This window comes from Eretmochelys imbricata, chromosome 5, assembly GCF_965152235.1.
Source record: "Eretmochelys imbricata isolate rEreImb1 chromosome 5, rEreImb1.hap1, whole genome shotgun sequence".
NCBI classification, from domain to species: domain Eukaryota; kingdom Metazoa; phylum Chordata; order Testudines; family Cheloniidae; genus Eretmochelys; species Eretmochelys imbricata.
In genome coordinates this window covers 119,460,657-119,473,409 of record NC_135576.1, presented here as the reverse complement: position 1 = coordinate 119,473,409, position 12,753 = coordinate 119,460,657, and the positions used below count along the sequence as shown (strand labels likewise).

The window sequence follows — 12,753 nt, the reverse complement described above, 5'->3', positions numbered from 1 at the left end:
TTTTTGGGACACTGGCAACAATGGGCTCTCTATCAGTGACACATTCAAGCCCAACCAACCAGAAGTCCATAAAACACAATGCTATTCTACTCTGTAACCATGAATACATATTTTGAACACTGACCATTTCATTTGGTGCAATGAGAAAGCCACACAGTATTTTAGTTTCCCCTTATGAAATGCCTCTAATTGGGTGGATTCATGTTTATCACTAGTTATTCATTTCCTGGCCTGTCTGACCACTGCGGATTTGCTCTCTCATTCGAAGTACTCAGCACTACCAGAGATCTGGTTTGGTAATGTCTTTAATCTGTTTACTCACCTGGAGGGGGAAAAATGCTACATACTTCACTCTGCTCAGTCCTGCAATTGGGAGCCAACCCCAAACCACAGACAATGCTGTTTTGTCTAAGTGGAGGGGACAGTAATAGCTTTGCTGCTCTTTTCTATATTAAGGCTGTCCTCAGGAGTCAATAGTTATGAGCATTAAAACTAAGTCTATTATCAAAACAGACTTCAGCGGGGACGCTGAGAGCTACAGTTCAACAGCCTATCAGGAATAGCCACTGTGGAGGCAGACGAACCCAAATCATCCTACGACAATCTAGACTAGGGAGATACTAGTAAGATAAAAGAAAAGGAGTACTTGTGGCACCTTAGAGACTAACCAATTTATTTGAGCATGAGCTTTCATGCTCAAATAAATTGGTTAGTCTCTAAGGTGCCACAAGTACTCCTTTTCTTTTTGCGAATACAGACTAACACGGCTGTTACTCTGAAACTAGTAAGATAGTCTCATTAGTTTAAATTACAGCAACACTTTCTGCTGGAATGAAAAACGTATCAACATTTCTCCCCTCTAATGTTTGTTGTTCATTTTATTCCAACACTGTCAGTGTAATTCCACTGATTGTACTGCAATTAAAGAGTTCAATTAATCACCTTTTCAAAGCTGCTGGCACTACCAGTATTTAGCCACATGTCAGTGACTGGAGTTTTCTACTATGCCACATTTGGAAGAAGCAAACCCCAATGCTGTGCATTTCCCCCTTTTCTGAAGCAAATAGTCATTTCACATCACCTACATTAAAGGTCATGATATCTTGACCAAGGATTTCACCTTCACAATGGGCATAAGGAATGTAAGGAGGAGGTCGGCATGTCAGCATGTCTTATAGGATTATACAGTATAATGAGACAGGGAAAAGAGTTCAGATTAAGCACATGGAAGAATAAAGCAACAGTGCCAATAGAGGGCTGCTAGAAATGGGATTGAAAATACACAGGTCCAATATCAGCTACCATTGCATTCTCCCTTCCCTTTTCCCCTCCTACTCACTGCCACACTTTTAAAAAGGTACAGCATTAGTACATGGGAATCCAAGTCTCCTCCATGAAGAAGCAGGAACACATGGAGAGGAGGGGGGAACAGAAACTTATTCCGTTTCAAAAAGAGGAGAATTGCTTTCTGACGACTGGTTTGGCAAGCGCGGAGAGGACAATGAAAGCTGTCTTCTGTACTCCCTTTTAGAGCCATTCCAGCTATTTATTTGTGTGTCTCCATTTACATCTAGCACTAGGTAGCTCTTGCTGGCAAAAATCCTCTGCTGGCAAAATCAAAAATCAAAACATAAACAAAAACACAAGAGAACGACAGCCTTTCTAGCGTGTTTGAAGTGCTCGAAGAGCTCTTAGTTCATAAGAGCAAATAATTTCTTCTTGAAGCTGTGAAGTGTAAACAGGATGGATCAACTGTTTCTGGCTTCTAATTTCCCACTGTGGGAAAAAAATATAATAATCTTTCCCTTATCCACCACCTCATCTTTAAAGGCAACCTTCTAATCATTCTATGCAGTAAATTATCTTATCTAGAACATCATTAGTTATCGTTTCCCCTTGCAAACAATATACAGCCTTCCAGGCATCCTGAAATGCTTCCTCAAGATTCCTGCTGGCCACTCAGTAAAGCTTTCTACCTACTACACTATGAGACTCCTACAACGTCTCTCTCTCTGTAGCATTTTAGCCTTGATGAAGGTGAGGGGGAAAGATTGTCTGAAAGGAAGGAGGAAAAAGGAGTAGGAGGAAGTCACACTTTAAAAAAATCAGTCCAAGACTCTGAAGATGAAGAATCATGTTTGTCAAGTCCTGGTTACGTTGAGTCTTTACTACTACTTCAGCGAAGGGGGGTGATTTTTTTACTATTATTATTTGTATTGCAGTAATGCCTCTGAGCCCTAAGCATGAATCAGGATCCCAGTGTGCTAGATGCTGTACAAACACAAAACGAAAAGATGGCCCCCTGCCCCAAAGAACTTACAACCTACGGCTATCCATTTCTGTATGTGGGAAAAGTAACCAACACCTGAGAGATTTATTCTTAGATTCTTTCATCGTTCCAGTGCCTTTCCTTGAAGGATTTGAGAGGCGTTGGTACGTACAGTGAGCAGCTTTAACAGAAGTTATTCGTATTTCCTAGTCACCTCCCTCTCCTAAACTTCATAATCTTCACAAACTTCTAAGAAATAATCTGCATAGCCATCAGGATGTGCACACATCTTCACATACAATGCGAGCACAAACTTGAGATGGAGAACATTTTAAGTTACATGCAAGTTTTAACAAAAGGAAGTTAAATTATATTGAACACTGTACTACATACAGTGACAAACCATAACCGTCCTTCCTGATCTACACATAATTTCACATTAAACAAAAGAAAGATTAAAATGGGGCAAAGATTTTAGGCACTGAAGGCAGAGAGGGACATTACTTATTTTGCAAGTTAGTGGTGAATCGATCATAGAACATCAGGGTTGGAAGGGACCTCAGGAGGTCATCTAGTCCAACCCCCTGCTCAAAGCAGGACCAATCCTCAACTAAATCATCCCAGCCAGGGCTTTGTCAAGCCTGACCCTAAAAACGTCTAAGGAAGGAGATTCCACCACCTTCCTAGCTAACGCATTCCAGTGCTTCACCACCCTCCTGGTGAGAAAGTTTTTCCTAATATCCAACCTAAACCTGCCCACTGCAACTTGAGACCATTACTCCTCGTTCTGTCATCTGCTACCACTGAGAACAGTCTAGATCCATCCCCTTTGGAACCCCATTTCAGGTAGTTGAAAGCAGCTATCAAATCCCCCCTCATTCTTCTTTTCCGCATACTGAATATAAAAAAAGAGGAGCTAACAGCCATACCAAATTGAATTGCAAAATTAATGTACAGTATGGACAGATTATGGATAATCTATCCTTGTACCAAAGAAAAGCTACGGAAAAACAGTGATCTTTTATACTAGTTAAATTTTGACTAACTCTTTAAGTCCCATGTTAAAAGATGTGATAGACCCAAAGAACCTTGTTTGAGGTTAATGTAGGATAATCTTCAGTAAAAAGATACCACTAGAGGATTTCTACTGTTATTCATTATTAATTAACTCCAGCAAAAGTGGCCAATAAGAATATTACAAATTCTTACAATAAGACTTTTAGAAATAAAATGGCCTAACCATTTGGAAATTAGAAAGACAAGTCCCTACTGTGGAATGTGACTATATCTTTTTAAAATGTATTGGAAAAATAAAAATGCCTAAAACATCTGAACACTTTATGAGTTACTGGAATGAAAAACAAATGGATTCGTTTAATGTGTAGAACAGCCTCCTGGAGCAGAGATTGCTTATACTAGGTTTCAATTCTGGATGAGCAAACTGCCCTGAACATTCACCACTCTTCAGCTATAAATTTTACTAAGATCCCTTAAGCCATGCACCCAAGTACCTAATCATTTTTTATCTGTGGTAACAGTATGCTGGAAGGGGGAAAAGGGTGGTGTACCGAGAACCTGAGACAGCTCAGCAGGGTGAGAGGGCTTATGAAGGGACTCTAGTGAGGAGGTTTTCATCATTCAGAAGACTTTACCAAAGCATCAGAACCTTTGACGGTGCTGAAATTAGTGATGGGCAATTCTCAAAAAGATTAGACAGCCTAGTACCACCAAACAACTTTTGGAAGCTCATCTGAATTTTCAAAACTTTCAAAAAGCACCTGTTACCCACTCCAGAAAGTGTTCAGGAAGGAGATCACCTTACCAACCTTAGTTTTTGGGGTGACAGTGAAAGAATTTTACCTCTGGAAGTGCCAACAGGTGCAATTGTAGGCCCCACTCCTGGACAAGGATCTACAAGTGTGGACTCTTGTTCCTACACAGAGACCTACTGAGGTCAGTGGGAATCCATCCATGATTAAGGGACCATGGACCTCCCCGTGCAGGATCAGGGCCATAATGAAAGGATGAGGGTGGGGCAGAGAAAAATTAGATTTGCTCTTTCTAAAATAAATATATCCAGTGTTCTCAATGTATTTCCTAGATAACTGTCCACTGAACGTGAGGAAATCCAATTACATCCATAAATTGAGTTTTCAAAAAGAGGATCAGTATTTTTTTATGTAAATTAAATGTAATACAGCTCCCGCAGGAGGTATGCAACCTTACTTCCAAACACAGAAGAAGAAAAAAATCCCTGAAAATGTTGTCTCAATCGCCTCTGCAGCAAAAATGATGTCACCTCTGCTGACTAGACAGAATAATATACGCCAAAAAACTATATTTTACTGAAGCATTGGGACTTCCTAGGTAGCCTGGAAGACATTTTAGTTTTATTAAGTTTTAAAGATTTAAAGTGCTTACAGAGAATACAAACAAAATAACAAACAAAGAAAAATCTCTGTGTGTTTAGTTTGCATTAATTGACTTGGTTCCAACATAATCATCATTCCCATAAGCCATTTTGGTTCCTTATGTTCATACCGGCTGTAAAAAATAAAATAAAATAAAATAAAATAAAAACCACACACACCTTACGTTAGCCTACTAATAGCAGCAATTCAAAATCTCACGTAGTAATTTTTTTTCACTTGTAGTGATCCTGGATGACATAGCGTATTACAAGCTATATGCCAGTTGGTTTACAGTCATTACACATTTTAAATTGACTAGCACCACAGTCCTAAAGTCAGATTCATGCAGGTGCACTGATCACAATGGGAATTCATTCAGACATACAAGTCTACCTATCTGGATCTTAACGAAGAATCAGAGTCTAGTTTTGTAATAGTGCTGTGATAAGACAGACATATAAAAAGAGATGAACTCACAAGTGTTTAGAGATTATATCTACACTGTGTGTACACTGCAAAAAAAAAAAGTGTGTTAACTCGTGTTAACTAACCTGCGGTTTTTTTGTTTGAGGGTTTTTTTTTTTGTTGGTTTGTTTTTGCAGTTTAGACATACCCTACATGTGGCTGAATTGTTCTTTTTCTAATGTAGGGGTAGTACAGTCCCTGCTAGCTCATGCAATATTTGGTCAACGTATGTGAATTTAGTACCAATATTTTGGCCAATAGAGACTTCCTACGTTTTCTGATTAACAAAAACAAATGGAGAGTAATTGTGTGAGTGAGAGAGAGAGAGAATGAGAGAATGAGAGAATGACTGCGCCTAGAACAATTAGGCCCTGATCCCAGTTGGGACCTCAAGGTGTGACCAAAACACAAATAACAGTGGCCTGTGAACTAGCTTCCATTAATAAAGTACTGTAGCTACTAACAGAATAGCGTCCCTTCACAAAAAGGACAACATTATGCAATGAATGCCGAGTATATCCAGAGTACAAAACATTAGGAGGAATTCTATCAATGACTGGAAACCAAGCTAGCCAATGATTAGGAATCCAATCTTCACATCTTTCTGTACACAAGTTTGATCAACTCTACTCTACCAGAATTTTGTATTAGTCTACTCACCTCAATTATCTGTGGTAGAGACATCATTGAGGAGGGCACCAAAGCAGACGGCGCTGCCATGGTAGCTCAGCAGATGTTAACTATGTTAGGCCCTTCCTCCACACCTGAAGTATTGACACAGTTGGTCAGATCTCAGTCATGCTGGAATCCACTCCTAGAAGGAAGGAAAAAAACCTTCAGATCATCAAGAAAGCCATGTAAGCATAACCACCCAAATACCAAACTGCCTCCAAACCAATCTCCGATTAATTTAATTGCATGGCACAGTTTGCCTATTGGATACATGACCATTTAAAAAAGACTTCCAAGATAAGTTTCAAAGGGCACCTTTGAAAGTTTGGTTCAGGACAATAAAATATTTAACCCAGCCATGTAAAACTAAATTTTAACATACTGAATCCAGCAACATGTTAACAAAAAAATTCCAGTGTATGTTTTAAAAGAAATGAGATATCGTGACATACATAGTACCAGCATTACGTGCATGCATTTCTTCACCAGGAAAATTGTTTCAGAAAAAATCAGTTTTCAGCTTGAATGATATTAACGATTTCTAAAGTACCAACATGATAAACCAACATTTTATTTTTTATTTGAAACAAAGATAATATAACTACTCTCAGATCTCTAATTGTAAACCAGAGATGGATCTCCCCTCCCCTCCAAACTGTCTAAATACTGCAGCATGATACAGTATGATCACATTAACTGCATAATTTTTCCCCATCAAAACAGACTAACTACTAGTAGCTTGAGTCTCAACATAACTGATATTCAGTTTTAAAAGCAAAATATGCTTATTCAAGAATGCAATTCAATACTTGAAAATTCCCCAAACTTCTTCAGAAACATCCCAGTGTTATATTTAAAAAAAAATACAGACATTACTGCTCATTACCCATCTCTAAAGGAGACAGGCATTTGTAGTTAAAGGTAATATAATGATCTCAGCTTTCCCAAGACGTGTTGAAATAATTTGGAGGATGAACAGAAGTCCCGCAGCCCTTGATAATTTTCAGTTTGCATTCATTCTTTTTTGTTTGTGCTACTTACACCACTCGAACGGTTTTTTGTGAAGTATGATAAATGTATTCCCTTAGGTCACTTATTGGTTTAAGGTTCAATTGTTTACTGATTTTTGTTTTATGGGGGGAGAATTGATTCAAACATTTTAACTTTGTCTTCCGTTGCCATAGATATATTCTTTCTAACATCCTCATTTTGTCAGGTATCTCTTATACAGTTTTAGATAATTTATCTGGATAGTTTAATTGAGTGCGTAAAATGATATTTTAAACGAGTCCGCCACTTCAGTAAGTATGCTAAACCATTTCAGAAAACAGCAATGACCCTTTTTCTGAAAAATTTTAAGTCTGGCCTTTTGCTGCCTGTGTCTAGTGTAGACTTGTTGTGTTGTTGATCTTCCAGCCTTGTATTACCACTGGTGCATTCCAGAAGCAGTAACAATGGTGGGGGCATGAGTGTAGACAAGGCACTGTCATTTATACCCCTATGTCATCTCACCCTTACCAGAGCTAGTCCAGATGTCATTCTGGCAAAAATGCCAGCAGCTGCCTGATCCCACCATTGCTACCACTAGTATAGCTAGTAATGCAACAGTAGAGGTTTAAGAAAAAGAAGGGGAACAGACAACACCATTGTGTCTTGGTAATTAATACGCATGCATGCAATACAGTTGCAACATTCTATGCATCTGGTACTCTGTGTGAAAGGAATATACTTCAAATGGTCTCTCACTTAAGTTGCGGGTATTTAAAGGTGTACTCAAATGTAGTTTGAGCTACTGGTCTCAGGCAGAGATACACACATTTGTGAACTCTGGGCATGATTATTGCAACTCATCTATAGAAATGAAGACACATTCTGAAAAAGCTCCCAATGATACAAAACAGAGCGGCCTGTGCGCTTCGGAATAGCACATTGCACCTCCTCAAGCTGTACTGGCTCCCCACTGAACATGAAGTACAGTTCGAAGTCTCAGTCCCGATTAAAGTCCTTCGTAGGATCAACACTAGGTGCCTAAGAGATGTTTTCTTCCTTGGTAACCATGACAACCTCCCACAATGGCTACATGCCACAACTCTTGAACAACATGGGGAGATTCATGGAGTGCCGGAGACAGACCTTTCAGAGGAGCTGGGCCTACACTACGGAACTCACACTCACGGACAGAATGATGGTGCTCAGGACTAAATGCAAAACACACCGACAGCCAATATCTTGGTAAACAACTCAAGACATTTCTCCTACACGTTTTGAAGGAGGTAAGGGGAGCGATTGCCTTTACCGCTATTTCAGTCCTTGCAACATGCTCCGATACTAGAATAATGGTTCAAGACAAATTTGATTACATTAGACATGCCATCGTTAAAGTTTTTCCCACAAACCAAGAACAAAGGTGCAGTAGGAAGACAGATTTGTTAGTCAAAAGCAAAAGAGTTCCCTATTCAGGTTGCTTTGGCTGAGGTTATACCAGCTTCTTTGTGTATTTCCCTTCATTATATGTGCAAAAAATGAAATAAAGAACGGTGAAAAGAAATTAAGTTAGTGTGTTCTCTGAAACTAGTTTTAAGATGATCAAATTCCAGTATCTCAACTTTGAAAACGGAATTTAGCAGTTTCATTCACAAACAAAACAAAAATCCCCAGCATCCCTGTATACTGACATATATTAATGGCCATGGAAAAGATTTAATCGTTTTGTAGGCAAATTTAATGCTGTCCCTACCTAACATTGCCTTTCCTGGAAGATGTTGTGGGAAACTGCTCCCACTGACTGTACTGAACATCCAACAGATATACAAAAAAAAAAAAAAAAAAAAAAGAGTTAATTGGTATTTATCAGACTGAGGCCACAGTGTAGTCATCTAGATCAACCCTGCCAGTAAAAAAAAAAAAAAGGAGTACTTGTGGCACCTTAGAAACTAACAAATTTATTTGAGCATAAGCTTTCGTGAGCTACAGCTCACTTCATCGGATGCATACAGTGGAAAATACAGTGGGGAGATTTTATATACACAGAGGACATGAAACAATGGGTGTTACCATACACACTGTAATGAGAGTGATCAGGTAAGGTGAGCTATTACCAGCAGGAGAGGGGAAAAAAAAAACAAAAAACCCACAACCTTTTGTAGTGATAGTCAAGGTGGGCCATTTCTAGTAGTTGACAAGAATGTGTTAGGAAGGGGGGGGGGGTGAATAAACATTGGGAAATAGTTTTACTTTGTGTAATGACCCATCCACTCCCAGTCTCTATTCAAGCCTAAGTTAACGGTGTCCAGTTTGCAAATTAATTCCAATTCAGCAGTCTCTCATTGGAGTCTGTTTCTGAATTTTTTTTGTTGAAGAATTGCCACTTTTAGGTCTGTAATCGAGTGATCAGAGAGATTGAAGTGTTCTCCGACTGGTTTTTGAATGTTATGCTCAAATAAATTGGTTAGTCTCTAAGGTGCCACAAGTACTCCTTTTCTTTTTGCGCATACAGACTAACACGGCTGTTACTCTGAAACCTTTTTGAATGTTATAATTATTGACGTCTGATTTGTGTCCATTAATTCTTTTACGTAGAGACTGTCTAGTTTGGCCAATGTAAATGGCAGAGGGGCATTGCTGGCACATGATGACATATATCACACTGGTAGATGTGCAGGTGAACGAGCCTCTGATAGTGTGGCTGATGTGATTAGGCCCTATGATGGTGTCCCCTGAATAGATATGTGGACACAGTTGGCAATGGGCTTTGTTGCAAGGATAGGTTCCTGGGTTAGTGTTTTTGTTGTGTGGTTGCTGGTGAGTATTTGCTTCAGGTTGGGGGGCTGTCTGTAAGAAAGGACTGGCCTGTCTCCCAAGATCTGTGAGAGTGATGGGTCGTCCTTCAGGATAGGTTGTAGATCCTTGATGATGCGCTGGAGAGGTTTCAGTTGGGGGCTGAAGGTGACTGCTAGTGGCGTTCTGTTATTTTCTTTGTTGGGCCTGTCCTGTAGTAGGTAACTTCTGGGTACTCTTCTGGCTCTGTCAATCTGTTTCTTCACTTCAGCAGGTGGGTACTGTAGTTGTAAGAATGCTTGATAGAGATCTTGTAGGTGTTTGTCTGTGTCTGAGGGGTTGGAGCAAATGCGGTTGCATTGTAGAGCTTGGGTCTAGACAATGGATCGTGTGCCAGTAAGTTTCCTATTCTTAATTCACTTTCCTCAAAGCCAACATATATTTACCATGCCAAGTAAGAGCAGATAGTAATGTAGGAAAGCTGTGTTCCACATGCTTCTCTGAGTCAGTCATGTCTTTTTTTGTTTAAGCTCAGTCTCTGCCTGCCATTGTGTAAGGTATTCCTCCCTCTTAAATAGGGTCATCCTAGAAAGCTTGCTTCAGTTTCATACATAGCCCAGCATGCTTACATCACATGTAACTGAAACCGACCATCTTCCATGCACTAGGGTCAGTTTTTCCATCTTCTTTATATAGCTCTCCACTGAGCCCTCTTCTCCCCAGCTTAGCTCCTGCAAGAAATCTTTTCATTCTTTCCACACGGCATTCTGCTCCAGATCTCTGCTACTGTCCTCACACTGAGGAAAAAACATGGGGACCTAGCCTTCCCCAAAAGGCCTTCAGAGGAAACTAAATAACCAAGACAGAGCACTTTAAAACTCCCAAATCCTTTGCAAAACACAGTTTTGGCTATTTTATAACTCTCTGATATATAGACTAAACAATGATGCCCTCTGACAAACACAGAAAGCAGATTAACACTGTGGGAATATTAGTGTGCGCTTATTTTATTTTTTACCAAAAGAAACTTCATTATTTGATTAAACACGAATACGTCAGTAAAGCTCTTTTCTAGTCCTTGGCCACTAGCTTCCCCTGCCGCTGGTTTTATAGATTTTATCACTTTCTCTCTAGCCTTGGTAAGCCTAGCGTAAATGCCTCATTAGGTCTTAATACCTTCTCCAAAGACAGCTGGGGATAATGGTCCACACACACTATATTTTTCCCATTGCTTCTTCTCTTCTCTTTTTTTATTCCCCAAATGTTGTTACTGTTGGAAAACAGTGGTCAGGCTTCTAATGAGAAAAAAGGGGAGGCTCTGGGGCTGGGCCAAGGGGTTTGGCGTGTGGGAGGGGACTCCCGGCTGAGGCAGGGGGTTGGGTATGGGCTCTGGGGTGGGGCCAGAAATGAGGGGTGCAGGAGGGGGATTCGGGCTGGGACGGGGTGGGGGCTCTGGGGTGGGGATGAGGGGGTGGAGTGTGGGAGGGGGTTCTGAGCTTGGTCAGGGGGTTGGGGTGCAGGCTCCAGCAGCAAGTTTGGGTGCAGAAGGGGACTCAGGCTTGGGGCAGGGATGTGGGAGGGTGTGTGTGGTCTGGGAGGGAGTTTGGGGGTGGGGGTGGGCAAGGGGTTGGAGAGCAGGGTGGGTTTCAGGCTCCAGGAGGGAGTTTGGGTGTGGGAGGGGGCACGGACTCGACTCACCTCGGGTGGCGCCCCACAAGTAGCAACATGGTTCCCAGCCAATGGGAGCTGCACAGCTGGCACTCGGGGCGGGGGCAATGTGCGGAGCCCCCCTGGCCGGCCCTTCGCCTAGGAGCCAAGGGACACTTTGCTGCTTGCGGGGAGCCGTGTGAAGCCAGCTTGGGAGCCTGCCAGACTCACACCAACCAGACTTTTAATGGCCCAGTCAGCAGTGCTGACCAGAGCTGCCAGAGTCCCCTTTCAACTGGGCATTTCAGTTGAAAACTGGACACCTGGCAACCCTATCTCCTTATACCCACCAGACAGCATCAAAAGACGAAAAAGATTCTGAATCCATTCGTCCTTAAATTGATTATGTTCACTATATCATGTACCAAAGTGAGAGATACAACACAAAAAGCGTAAAACCTATTAAATGCTATCTTAATTTGATTTTATTTAGAAGTTTAATGCATCTTGGCTCATAACTTCTCGAATGGGGAGAAAGTGGTTATATCTGTTTCCATAAAAACTATTTGTTTTAAGGTTTCTCCAAACAAATATAAACTAGAGTTAATTCAAAATTCCTAAACATACTCTGAGGACACATCTATTTATTCATTCACTTTGCCATATTTAATCGCTTCTACAAACATATAAATTATTTCTTTTAGCAGCTACGTTTAACAGCCAAATAAAGAGAAGTATTTTAAGACTCTTTTGGGAATCACTCGCTTAAGCAGCAGAGGGTGCCACCAGATACAACGAGGGCTGTACTAGAATGTGTGTCCCGTGGTGTGAGCTTCTTCATTTGTTACATACCATAGATACTTTGACTAGATGCATCAGAGATATTTTAAAATGTTGAGCACAGCACCAGAGAGGCTACAGGCCTGACCTGCAAGATGCCAAGTGTCTAGGGCAGGGGTGGGCAAACTTTTTGGCCCGAGGGTCACATCAGTGTTGCAAAACTGTATGGAGGGCCGGGTAGGGAAGGCTGGGCCTCCTCAAACAGCCTGGCCCCGCCCCATATTCGCCCCCTACCACTCCCCCTCAGAACCCCTGACCCATCCAACCCCACTGCTCCTTGTCCCCTGACTGCCCCCTCCTGGGACCCCCTACCCCAAACCACCCTCCCGCTCCCTGTCCCCTGACTGACCCCTATCCTCACCCCCACCCCCGACAGGCCCCCCAGGACTCCCACGCGCTATCCAAGCCCCCCTGTTCCCTGACCCTTGACTGCCCCAGAACCTCCACCCCATTCAACTGCACCCTGCTCCCTGTCCCCGACTGCCCCCCAGGACCTCCGCCCCAATCGCCCGCTGTCTACCCCCCGGGACCCCACACCAAACCCCCCCCCCCACCACCATGCTGCTCAGAGCGTCAGGAGCTTGCAGCCCCGCCTTCCGCACAGCAGCATAACAGCAGGGGAGGGGCTGGGGGTGAGCCTCCTGGGCCAGGGGCTGGGCAGGGTGGTCCCAC

At 41.9% G+C, this 12,753-nt stretch overlaps 1 protein-coding gene across 6 annotated transcripts in view; it reads right to left on the bottom strand.

The window, feature by feature from the left end:
* The window catches only part of LPAR1 (lysophosphatidic acid receptor 1), a 104,807-nt gene that overhangs the window by 60,593 nt on the left and 31,461 nt on the right, over nt 1-12,753 (bottom strand). For 5 of the 6 annotated variants that reach the window (XM_077817758.1, XM_077817760.1, XM_077817759.1 and 2 more), the window contains one exon: nt 5,806-5,959. In XM_077817758.1, the coding sequence (XP_077673884.1) occupies nt 5,806-5,865 (60 nt within the window). In that variant the 5' untranslated portion in view covers nt 5,866-5,959. Of the gene's footprint in view, nt 1-5,805; nt 5,960-12,753 lie in introns of those variants that run through there. The other variant, XM_077817761.1, reaches the window with a different exon arrangement.